Source organism: Hippoglossus hippoglossus, chromosome 16, assembly GCF_009819705.1.
Source record: "Hippoglossus hippoglossus isolate fHipHip1 chromosome 16, fHipHip1.pri, whole genome shotgun sequence".
Lineage (NCBI taxonomy): Eukaryota > Metazoa > Chordata > Actinopteri > Pleuronectiformes > Pleuronectidae > Hippoglossus > Hippoglossus hippoglossus.
The window spans coordinates 17,308,632-17,321,326 of NC_047166.1; the positions used below are offsets into that span (position 1 = coordinate 17,308,632).

The 12,695-nt window shown below is 43.2% G+C and overlaps 1 protein-coding gene across 9 annotated transcripts in view; it reads left to right on the top strand.

Moving 5' to 3' along the window:
- The window catches only part of triob (trio Rho guanine nucleotide exchange factor b), a 113,181-nt gene extending 101,949 nt beyond the window's left edge, over window positions 1-11,232 (top strand). For 6 of the 9 annotated variants that reach the window (XM_034610708.1, XM_034610709.1, XM_034610715.1 and 3 more), the window contains 18 exons: window positions 88-157; window positions 300-389; window positions 507-599; window positions 688-738; window positions 888-965; window positions 1,273-1,464; window positions 1,589-1,766; window positions 1,902-2,776; window positions 3,733-3,983; window positions 4,082-4,220; window positions 4,310-4,337; window positions 5,012-5,174; window positions 5,667-5,788; window positions 6,088-6,166; window positions 6,564-6,764; window positions 6,852-6,990; window positions 7,850-8,036; window positions 8,458-11,232. In XM_034610708.1, coding sequence (XP_034466599.1) covers window positions 88-157; window positions 300-389; window positions 507-599; window positions 688-738; window positions 888-965; window positions 1,273-1,464; window positions 1,589-1,766; window positions 1,902-2,776; window positions 3,733-3,983; window positions 4,082-4,220; window positions 4,310-4,337; window positions 5,012-5,174; window positions 5,667-5,788; window positions 6,088-6,166; window positions 6,564-6,764; window positions 6,852-6,990; window positions 7,850-8,036; window positions 8,458-8,864 — 3,343 coding nt within the window. In that variant the 3' untranslated portion in view covers window positions 8,865-11,232. Of the gene's footprint in view, window positions 1-87; window positions 158-299; window positions 390-506; window positions 600-687; window positions 739-887; window positions 966-1,272; window positions 1,465-1,588; window positions 1,767-1,901; window positions 2,777-3,732; window positions 3,984-4,081; window positions 4,221-4,309; window positions 4,338-5,011; window positions 5,175-5,666; window positions 5,789-6,087; window positions 6,167-6,563; window positions 6,765-6,851; window positions 6,991-7,849; window positions 8,037-8,457 lie in introns of those variants that run through there. The other 3 variants (XM_034610711.1, XM_034610710.1, XM_034610717.1) reach the window with 3 other exon arrangements.
- Window positions 11,233-12,695: the final 1,463 nt, after the last annotated feature.

Here is a 12,695-nt window from a genome sequence, read left to right on the forward strand (position 1 = left end):
TTCAATAGAAAACATTCAATAGTCAAGACCACATTCCTTGGCAGGTTAAATCACAGGTTTTTTCCCCCTCTCTTTATCTCTTAAAAGATTTTTCTTGGGAGAACTTGAGAGGTGTTTGGAGGATCCCGACCGGCTGGCTACTCTGTTCGTCAAACAGGTACTTTTTTTGCATTATAAATTCATCTTGAATATGAATATAATAGAGAAAGTGAGGGACTTATGTTTTCTAAGTTGTCTTTGTTTTTTTCTTCTCGTGTTTTAAAAGCTGACTTTGCTTTCTGGCTCTGTTTTGACCACAGGAGCGGAGGCTACACATGTACATCGTGTACTGTCAGAACAAACCTAAATCTGAGCACATCGTCTCAGAGTACATCGACACTTACTTTGAAGTAAGGCTGTTAAATCATGTTACACCATCTCACACCACACCTGTCTTATTTAACTTCTAAACAGATTATCTGTGGTGTATTGATCACTAATTAGTTTTTCTATTTTCTTTCATTCAGGACCTTAAGCAGCGACTGGGCCACAGACTGCAGATCACTGACCTGCTCATCAAACCTGTTCAGCGCATAATGAAGTACCAGCTGCTGCTGAAGGTAAATCTAACGTTGCAGGCAGCTTTCAAACAATCAACAAACTCTGCCCATGTTGAACTTATTGATCAACACGATTTCTCTTTCTCAGGATCTTCACAAAATGTCTAAGAAGGCTGGAGTGGACACATTGGAGCTGGAGGTAAGAAGAGCTGCCACTGCATTTATTAAAGTGACGAAAATACAATCATGCATTTAAATAGGCTCAGTTCTTTTTTCTTTTTATTTGCTTTGCTCTCATGCAAGAAATATGTCCCTAAGTGTTTGTTGTACTCTTTTATTCACCTTTAGAAAGCTGTGGAGGTGATGTGTGTGGTCCCCAAACGCTGCAATGACATGATGAATGTTGGTCGCCTTCAAGGCTTCGAGGTAAGTCTGCGCTTTAATCTCTCCTGTACTCTCTCTGTGTGTGTGTGTGTGGGGGGGGGGGGGGGGGGTGTTCAGAATGAAACAATGTAGTTATGTAAATTGTTTATTCTGCAAAGTTCAATTTCAAATTTCACCCAATATCCACTAGGTGTCAGTGTGCAATCATTTTTAATAGACATGGTTTTTGCTTTTGTTGGGTTTTTGTCTTTCCTCTTTCCAATGAGTTTTTCCAAGTGATGGAAACTGGTGGAAAGTCTCTGTGCTCGTCCTCTGACTCACTGATCCACTGTTACTTTTACTTCTTCAGGGTAAGATTGTGGCTCAGGGCAGATTGATCCTCCAGGACACCTTCATGGTGTCAGACCAGGATGGAGGACTTCTGTCCAGGATGAAGGAGAGGAGAGTCTTCCTGTTCGAACAGATTGTCATCTTCAGTGAGCCCCTGGACAAAAAGAAGGGCTTTTCTACTCCTGGCTACCTCTTCAAGAACAACATCAAGGTGAGTTCAGCACAATAAAGTGTCAGAAATGTCCAATTCCTTGCAAACGTGTCTGTTTTTCCTTTTAACTTTTTATCCCCACCGCTGTTTTTTCCTTCCCTCCTGCTCTGTCCCATTACTCCAGGTGAGCTGGCTGGGTCTAGAAGAAAATGCAGACGACCCCTGCAAGTTTACGCTTACTTCCAGATCATCCAGTGGAAACCTGGAGCGGTACACCCTCCACTCAACGAGCCCTGGAGTCAGTCAAGTCTGGGTCCACCAGGTCAGCCAGATACTGGAGAACCAGCGCAATTTCCTCAATGGTATGACATCACTGGGTTTATTACTGTGCACATGAGATTTTGAGTTTTTTCAGCCTTTTTGAACTGAGTAATCCAAAGGGTTTACACAAATTGTATTTTCTTGACTGAAACGTTTCCACTCATCCTCTCCCACAGCTCTGACATCCCCCATAGAGTACCAGAGGAACCACGTGGGTGGCGGCGGGCCGGGTGGTCCACCCAGCAGTAGCAGCACCGGAGGACTGCCAGGAGGCAGCAGCTCCAACAGTACCTCCAACATGGGAGGGGGAGGTGGCGGCGGTGGTTCTGGAGGATCAGGGGGCAGCTCTTCCTCTCTGTGCGGCCCTCGCTCCCGACCCTCCCGCATCCCCCAGCCATCCTCACGCCTCCCCCAGCCCGTCCACCACCACCACCCCCCGGGCCCTGAGGGGCCCGACAGATCAGCAGGTATGTGGTCACCCTGCCACCCTCCCCTTCAGCCCCTCCCCTCTAACCCCTTCTCTGACATCCCCACAAACGGGGAGCTGTTAGCCTCAGAGGTCCCTAAGATGAGGATGCTGGATAATCCTCATGGAAGTAACAGTAATAACAGTAACAGGTCGTCAGGCAGCATGGAGGGCAGACAAGGCCTCGGAGGCTTTGAAGAAACCCAGAAACATCAAACAGCTGGAATACCACAAATGGCCGTGGCTCCTCTGAATTTGCCGCAAAAAAACCCTCGAATCGGGACAGTTGCTCCTCTGATATCGCCTCAGTCGCCTGGAGGAGGAGGAAAGGAGGCCTTTGTCCCCTCCAGTCCGGCCCATAAAGGCAATATCTTCTGGGCTATGGTCCCAGCTATACCTCCCTCTCACACCAGCCGTCCCGGATCCTTCTCCTACCCCAGTGACGGTGGAGGGGACTCTCTGGGCAGAGGAAGCCACGGGACGCCCTCTCATCACCGCCACTCTACGCACAGTAAGGACATAGACCGCATGAGCACCTGCTCCTCCACCAGCGAACAGTCCATACAGTCCACCCAGAGCAATGGGGTAAGATGCCAAGTCGAGGCCCAGGCTTCAGCGAGGCCTGGAGCTACTCACTAGTGACTAACCACCGCCTTCAGTCACCCTGCCGCTGGCTCTGAGAATGGCTTGTACATGCAGCAACTACCGCAGCGGAGATTAACGGCTATCTGAGTGCACTAACTTCCCCGGCAGTGTGTGTGAAAGGATTTTCTGGTTCTGGATTGTACTAACAGTGTGGATCTAACTCACCGAGCAACTGTTGTATCGGCTGTCTAAGACTCTCTCTCTCTCTGAGCGTCATATGTGTGCGCTTCTCAACTCCAGCTGATAGACACTAACAGTTACCAGATGAGTTTTAAAAAACACAATTCCTCTTTCATCCTTTTCACTGATTCCTCCTCGGGTAACGTCCCATACAATAATCTCTAATCCAAACCTCTAAAACGTCCCATATCAGGAGCTTTTTCTCACTTCACCTCCCTTCTCCTTTTTTCCTCTAAGCCAGTTTAGTCTGAACCTCGAGAACCAGCTGACGTTTGCTCCACTTCCACCTGCTCTGTCTCTCTTCAAGATGATAGCGTCTTCAACTTCTCTCTGTCCCTTCAGACATATTTGAAACATGTCATATTTCGACATCTGTGACCTGAGGATCATAACTTCTGCTTCACGGCTTAACTCTCATATGACTTCACAGCCATCACTGTAGACGTGTGCAGTTGTTTTTAACCGTTCTTCTGCGAGATGAAAAGCATTTTTGCAGTGTTTCCCTGTGCTGCATGCATCAAGCATTTTAGCGAGGACATTTGTGTGTGTTAATGTCAATCAAATCCTGAATTTGATTGGTTTGAAACCACTGATACACATCTGTATGTCCCTTATTTCCAGGAGTGTAGTTGCTCACGTGTATTTGAATGTGTTGTTTGTGCAGTCTCACATTCTGTTGTGTTGAAAGTCTTTTAATAATCCTCCTCTCCTCACAGAGTGAAAGCAGTAGCAGCAGCAGTGTGTCCACCATGTTGGTGACCCAGGACTACGTGGCAGTGAAGGAGGATGAGATCAGCGTGGTGCAGGGTGAAGTCGTCCAAATGCTAGCCAGCAACCAGCAGAGCATGTTCCTGGTGTACAGGGCGGCCAACGAGCACTGCCCCGCAGCAGAGGGCTGGATCCCTGGCTACGTATTAGGACACACCTCATCCTCCATCACGCCTGAGCTCCCTGAAGGAACCATCAAGTAAGGAAAAGGTTTAGACAATGGTTGTTTTCCATCATGGTTACCTAACACAGAATATAACCTGATTATTGTTTTGTTTGTTTGTTTGTTTGTTTTAGAAAATCATTGTCATGGCACACAGCGCTCCGCATCCGCCGAAAATCTGAGAAAAGAGACAAAGAGGGCAGGAAAATGGAGAACGGCTACCGCAAGTCTCAGGACAGCCTGGCCAACAAAGTCTCTGTCAAGGTAGAGAGGGTGAAGACAACTTTTACTGCGTTTAAAAGTCGTTTTCAACAATTTGTGCAAAGAAAATCTAATTAAGTCTCTTGCATTTTCCATTACAGCTTCTAAATCCCAACTTCATCTATGATGGTAGGTCCACATTGTTGCTTTCGGTGAATGAGATGAGGAGTATGTTTGTGTTTTTAAATGAAAAAGGAAACACTAAGAAAGACTGAACCCATAAACGGTACAAAGCAGGAGTGCTGGAAGTGAGCGTGCTGAGGGGGCTACAGCAGCCTCTACTGGTGAGGGACAGCAACTGCAAGGCAAAAAAGTTTTCCAAAATCAATTTAAGAAACTTTTATTTGATTTTGTACAGTAATATTTTGAGAGTAGCACAGTAACAGGCCATTTGTAGATTTTTTGATGATTTCATTTTAGAACATTCAGTGAATTTTCCTTGGAGCGTATTTCATGTACAAATGTAACGCAGAGAGTGTTAGGCCAGAACTGAAAGGATTGTGTATTTTTGTTGGTAATAGTGGATTGAATGTGTCTATGTGCGCTAAAGCCTAGTTTAATGATTGTTGCCTTCTCAAAATTGCTATAAAATGTTGTTGGTCATTCAATTTAATAGGAATTAGGCATCATATGGACTTTATCTTAGGCCCCCTTGAATTACTCATTATCTTTCACATTTCCCTACACCTACATCCCCTCCTGTCACGAGCCCTAATTTTTTTAACTGGTAACTTTTAATACATCAAAAATGAATAAATTTAGGATTCAAGGCACATCCTAACCTTTTAACCCTTTCTCTGCAGCTCCTCCAGAGTTCCTTATCCCTGTTGGTGACGTAGCGTGTGAGAGTGGCGACAGTGTTACTCTGAGTTGTAAAGTGTGTGGTCGACCCCGGGCCACAGTCACCTGGCGGGGACCTGACAACGGCACGCTTAGCAACAACGGACGCTACAGCATAACACACAGGTGACAGCATATGTCTGTTTGTTTTTTGCTTGAAGCTGCATTGTGCAGTACTCTCGCTGTTTCGATAAATGCGTTTCTGACTTCAGTGGCCAGAGACTTCCAAAAGGTGCCGGCTCTAATTGCAAAAGCTCAATCCACCCCCCCCCCCCCATTGTCAGGGCTCAACGATCGAGAGAGCACGTACAAGCTAAAATAAATCAGCAGTGTATTTCGGGCTTGGCCTTAAAATTGAAAGATGCAATTTTAAGATCAATTGGAGAGCCAGTGTAGGGAGGCAAGCACAGAGATGATAAGCTTCCGTTTTGTTCAGCAGCAGCACTGATAATGGAGAGAGTCCTGACTGATACTCGAGCAAAGTGCGTTGCAATGATGTAGGGGTAAAGCCCAGGAAGAATCACAGAAATATAAAATGCAATGATCCAAAGGAGAAAAGCTCAGGCCTACGTGGTGCTTCCTGATTGACAGCTCATCTCCTCTTCCTTGTTTCTACAGTGAGACAGGAGAGGCAGCCCTGTGTATCCTTGGAGTGTCTGTTGAGGACAGCGGTGTGTACACGTGTGTTGCCACAAACATAGCAGGCACCGTCACCTCTTCCGCCGGCGTCACAGTCTCAGGTGAGGGTCCCGTTGTGGTATGGCATGAACGGGTATATTGTGGCAGCAACACCACATCTGTTAGAGGTTTTTAACTGCTAAAACAAATTGATCCATCCATCTATTATCTTTACCGCTTATGCTTTGAGGTCACCAGTCCATCACAGGGCCGATATACAGAGATTCATACTCACATGCACACCCATGGCCAATTTTGACTCCTATTAACCTAACCTAAGCTTAAAATAAGCCCTACTTACCCTTTGAACCAGTAGTAGCTGGTGTATTTAACCCAATCTCAATACAACATGTGTTGTCAGGTATCCAGGATGATGGCAGTGAGGTCCTCTGGAAAGGCAGCTTTGAGTCCCACTACACAGAGATCACTGAACTAGGAAGGTAAGAGTGCACTGAGGAAAAGAAATGCAGGCATTGAAGGAAATGTATCTTTCAGCGGTGTATGGCACACAAAACAAAACAATACAATACATAAGAAGACAACACTGAAAAATGCAAAATACTGATCAGTAAGTCAAACTACATCTAAAGAAAGGTTGGAAAATGGAAAGCGGGGTGGGATTACAAGGGATTGGGGGAAAAAAACACAAAAACGGGAGCATTGTTTCTTGGTCTTTCTCTTGTATCTTGTTCTGTGGATACCTTGCATCATTGATGAATTAAAAAATTAATTTAAAAAAAAGGAAATTTCAAATTTCCCACATCTAGAGCATGGAGGCCGCACAAAATAATTCATGGTATTCAGATGTTCCTCAAAATGTGATTTCCCCCTCCACAGGGGACGTTTCTCAGTGACCAAGCGGTGTGACCAGAGAGGGAGCAAACGGACAGTGGCAGCGAAACACGTCAACAAGAAGCTGCTGCGCCGAGAACAGGTGCTGCAGGAGATCAGACTCCTGCAGAGTCTGGACCATCCCAACCTGGTCAAACTGCTGGACACGTACGAGACGTTCAGCAGCTTCGTTCTTATACTGGAGATGTAAGTTCAGCAGGGTTCCCATGTGGCTGCAGGACTTACCCATTGCTCGAAGGATGTAGGTTAATAACCCTGTGATTTTCTTTACAGGGCAGACCAGGGACGATTCCTGGACTACATAGTGAGCTGGGGAAACTTGACAGAGGAGAAAGTGGCTCTCTACCTCAGAGATATTCTTGAAGCCCTCCACTACCTGCACGGCTGGAGGATCGCACACCTTGATCTCAAAGTAACTGCACGTTTTGAACTCGTTCCTCAGGTCATGTGGAATATCACAGGAGTTATAAAGCTCCGTTCCAGACACTCAGGGAATTATCTGAAATTTCACAAGTGGCTCATTACAGAAACATGATGCATTAGTAAAAGATTTGTTAATTCTTAGCCCTCCTTTTACTTTGTGTCCCATCCACATAATGTTGCAGAAGTAGCCTGTTTCAACTTCTAAAAATAAACTGCGGATTCTGTGATTTAGTTATCAGCTATAGAATGCTCACCTTCCCACACAGACTCTCTCTATGTACATGCAGCAGCATACATAGTCATTTTGGTTTCCTCGCTACGAATCACCGACAGTTTGCATCCGACAATGGCCAAGGCCTAACAGCCCCCTCATGTATCCATATTTAATTCTCGAGCTTCATTTTTATTTGGATCTGCATCAAATCATCATAGATATCAGTCCCATAAATATGCCCCAAAAAATTCTTCAAGATCCATCAATCAGTCTATGGGATATCAGTGACTATTTAAAAAGAAATGTCCTGTCACACAATGTTAGTGAAAGTAAAAGAAAAAATTGGATCAGCACCAAAACTTAATGGGTTCTTTTTTGACCCATGTCCTATCCTTCCAACAAAACTCAGTGAAAATCGGTTCATTAGTTTTCCAAAACTAAATTAAATCTTATGTGGGCTGTTGGATGTGCTGGCAGGAAGCAAGGTGTTTCCCAGAGAATCTTTTTGTGCCTGAAATCTTGCATCTGTTTCTCCCTCATTGCCTCTCTCCACTCTTCTCTGTCTAATTTAAGAAATTAGACAAATTAGACCAATAAAAAGAAAAAGTAAGAATTTTTTCCCCTGCCTCTGCAGCCTGAGAACATTGTGGTGGAACACGCGTCCTCTCAGCCCCTCATCAAGCTGACAGACTTCGGTGACGCCGTGCAGCTGAGCCCACCTTCCTCCTACATCCATCCTCTCCTGGGGAGCCCAGAGTTCTGTGCTCCTGAGCTGGTCCTGGGTCAGCCTGTCTCACTGACGTCTGACCTCTGGAGCTTAGGTCTGTAACTCAACATGTTAAACAAAACTAACATTTATTTTGAGTTAGTATTTTGATGCTTCAGGTAAGTCTGCTGTTGTATAGGTTATACATTTAGGATAAATAAATTTTGAATTTAATTTAATTACTATTTAAAATAATAGATACAGTAAAATAGATGATAGGGAGCAAATTCAAGAGAGTTTTATGAGATGAATTATCTAGTGAAGGACTGTTTTGGTAATGTTGGTGTTATGGAGGGAGAAAGGAATTAGTGGAACTTATATACTATCCCTCCATCACTGTTTATTTAATATTCTTACAAATAAACATAATGTATTAAATGTGTAAAAAAAACAAGATGATAAAGAGTGGCTGACATCTCATCTGTCAGTAACTGACTGAGCGGTTGATTGATCGATTTACCGGTGTATTGATACAGGGGTGGTGACCTATGTTATACTAAGCGGCGCCTCTCCCTTCCTGGATGAGAGTCTGGAGGAGACGTGTCTGAACATCTGCCACCTGGACTTCAGCTTTCCCGAGGACTACTTCCAGGGCGTCAGCCCGGCTGCCAGGGACTTTGTCCGCGTGCTGCTTCAGGGCGAGCCGGAGCGACGGCCCTCCGCGGCGTCCTGCCTGCAGGATCCGTGGCTCCGGCCTTATGGTGTGATGAACACTGGACACTCCAACTTAAATCACGCCCAGCCGCCATCTCAGAGTCATCATTTGGCACATCTGGACACCTCCAGGCTCATTTCCTTCATCGAGAGAAGAAAACACCAGAACGACGTTCGGCCCATTGGCTCCATTAAGGGCTTCCTACAGAGCCGCCTGCTAAACCACTAGGTAGACGTGAGAACATCCCCATGTGCTGTGCGTGTCCAGGAAACTTCAGTGGATGAGTCGCCTGGTTCAGAAGAGCTGTGTTTAAAAAGAAAAACCTGCTGAGAGGATCACCAGCAACATGTCCACAACGATTTCCTTTTCCCTCATGAAGCCACAAACGTCCTGCTGCTGCTGACTGACTTGACTACTCTGCTGATTAAACCCTTTGACTCTCCCCACCTGCCCTTAACCCTGGCATATTGTCTTTATGCCTGCACAACAAATGAACCGTTGGAATCCACTTGAGATTTCGATCTTAGCAGGGAGAAATAATATTGAGCTTTCTCATCAAGCCAGCGCGGGCAAGTCTTGCGCTCTGGACAGTGTTAAACAGAGAAATTAAGAATACTGTGTAAGAGTAATTCAGGCTGCTTTCGGTTGAACACATGAAAGTGTGTTTTGGTTTTTTTTGTATCGAGAGATTACTTTTTGTAAATGAAACCATGTACAGGGAGGAAACAGAACTGTCTTTATTCATACCTTTTGGGAAAACAAAGGTTAGTTATTGCGTTGAAATAAAACAAGAGAAATGAGATGTGCACCCATCAGCAGGGTCCATTCACTCTAGATGAAGACCAAAACCACGATCAGAGACACATTGTAGTTACGTCCAAAACTGTCGCGCAAAATAAAAAGCTACTCGGCAAAGCTTTTTTCTCCGATTTCTACCTGCATCCGCCTTATTTGTAAATAACATATTCCTGCCTTTAGTTCTCATTTTGAAGTCTCACATGAACTATTTTGTTTGCCCGACATTAGTGAGCCCATGCAGTTTGGGGAGATAAGTCGCTCCCTGCGGACCCTTCAGCCGCCCGGGTTTTCTTTACGAACAAAGCGCTACTAGAAATGCACTTGTAATTTGCATCGGCTCCCATGTGCAATGTTGCAGCTTTAACGTTTATGCAACTATTTATGAAGACTTGTGTTGTAGCCGTATTCTCAAATAAAAAAAAAAGGCATGTACGTACCTGGTACTGCGATAGATGTCTGTATTGTGTTAACTCTTACGTATTAAGTTCAGTATTAAAATCTGCAAACCCCCCCCCCCCCCTCCCCTCCCCCCAGAGGATTTTCAGAAATAATGTATGAAAATGTGTATCTATAAAATACAGGCACTTACGCTTTCATTTTGTCATTGTTACGTTTTTAAGTTTCTGTAACAAAACCAAAGTTGACTTTGTTTTCTTTTTCCTGCTAAAATGTGTTTATTTTTTATTTTTAAGGATTTCTCATGTTAAGTTATGACAGAGCACACTGAACCCAGATATGAGTGTTTACATAGGTTCAGTCTGGTTTTATTTATTCTTATTGTGATAAGAAATTGTTAGGTGTTATTGCTAAAACAAATATTGCTTCACTTGGTCTTTTTTTATTTCAAGCTGTGCACAAAGTGGTTTGCTGTGTGAGTTTGTTTGGCTTTTGTAGGTAGATGCTGGCGTGCGTTGCTAGATATGATTTCACTTTCCTTTTTTATTTTTTCGCACCTCAGTTCGACGTCATAAGACAGAGTTGTCCGACATTTTTTACCGAGCAATAGGTCTGGAAAAAATGCCCATTGTGGCCCACCACCGTGGATTTGAAATGATCGGGGAGTGCGTTACACTCTCTAGGAGACACAACATTTCAGAAACATCCCTTCGTCCGTTCACAGGTATCTGCCATGAACGAGATCTCTTCCGATTGTTTTCATTTGACTGAGCTGATGTTTGTTAGGTGAAGAAGTTGTTGAAAACTTCTTTTTTTTAAAGTGCCAGTTCAGTGACTGGCCTAGAGAGGTGACTGAAACTGAAATCACACATGGTTTTGTCATTTTATTTTGAAGCTTGTAAGAGTTACTGTCAGATGATCTGATTTAATGCTAAAGAAGTTAATTTGTTGAGTTGAACGACTCTTGTTGGTCTGTACAGTCTAAGTCTCTCATTTTGTGTCATGTTTATTTATTGGTGTGAGTCTGTGTTTCCCAAATTCATGCTGTTGTTAACTTTATTGAATTTTCTTAAAGCCTATTCATTTAAAATAAAAATAAAAGATAAGTAAGATAAGTAATAAAATGCCTTTGGGAAACCCAGCCAGCTCATAATGTAAAGATGTACAGAGAGGGTCGGGCAGTTTGCCCAACACCCGGGATGTAAACCTCATAATTATGTCATATTTTAAATACACATAGGAGAAGACTGCAGCAATGTCATTTTGAATGTCTTATTATGACTTATTTTTACTTTTGCATGTATATTTCTTTGTACAGAAGATTGTGTTTACATGTTATTATGTGTTGTAAATATTTTATTTCGTCCTCTGTTATTTTGCCATTAAACGTACAAGGAACAGCGGGCCGTCTTTGAAACTTTGTGTGCACATACAGTACAGTACATCCACAAACACCCACATATGAAACTATTATTATTATTCAGTTATTATTTCCCATAACCTTCAAGGGTTGGAAGGCGAAGGCGGTTGCTGTAATCCCAGAATGAGTTGCAGGCAGGGAAAAAACCCTGAGCAGCTCAATAAGACAATCACAATAAATGGGAAAGTCCAATAATAAACTACTTCAAAACAACATGACGCCTGATGTCACAATGAATATTTGATTTCAAGCTAGAAACCATGAGAAAATGGATCACACTGTTCCCCATTTGATTTGATGTGTTTTGTCTCTGTGATTACAATGATAAGACAGACGAAGAAGGATTTTTTTCATCCTCAACAAAGAAAAGTGAAGTGATAAGATCAAAAAAAGAATGAGTAATGCACAGTGAAACTGAAATGAAGATCTGAATCTGTGAAAAGCTTTAAAAGAAGAAACAGGCAGGGGCTGTTACTGATCTTATCTGCAGCCTACACATGCTGCTGATTCATTGCCAGGAACACACTTCCCCCCCACCTCTGCAACCTTCTGGTAATGTTAATGACTTCTGTTTTTATTGAGCAAAATAGAGATGTTACTGACTGATTGGAACGTTAAGAAAATGAGCAGGAAGTCATATATTGTGCAGCTGAAGATCAACACAGTACTGATGAAAAAGAGGCTGTGATGTGTGTTGATCTGTCAGTTTAACCTTTGCTCATTTAAAATTACCTGTATCTCTGCACAGTGGCACTGTGATAATTTTGTACAGACACGTGTGTGTGAAAAGGAACTTCTATTTTTATCAGGTGTGAAATCAATCCAGTTGTTTCTCAGCTGCAGCAGCAGCAAATATTTTGCATGAAACCACAAGACCACAATCTGTACTCGCAAACTTCAAAATCTCCTCCAGGAGCTGTGGAGTGTGAACACACATGTTTTTTGCTTCTTGATCTGGAACTTTTCCTTTGCATCCATGACACGAGCATTGAGTCACACACAGAAATCCCTGTGTGACCATTTTTTGTTCATGGTTTAATTTAGTGAAAAGCTCAAAAGGGTTCAATCACTAAGACATTGAGATATCTAGATCACTCTCCGTTATTACAAGGGATTTTTCTCAGTAATCTGTGGAGGTGATGGGATAATTGTGACCTTCACAATAGCTTCTAGTTATGCTGTCAGAGTCCGAATGAATTTCTACCAGAAGGCCTTTTCTGATTTTATCTTAAAATTATACTTTATTTATTTTATTTTATATATTTTTCATTTATTTACATGGATCCATTCACGTTTATTATTATTATTATTACAAACAAGTGGATCATAGTACATTGTTCAGGTACTGTGATGCAAGATGCTGCAAGGCCACTAGATGGCAGTAAAGGAGTAATGTTATGTTCAGAAACTGGTCCTGACTGGTCGTCAGGTTACATGTATAACTA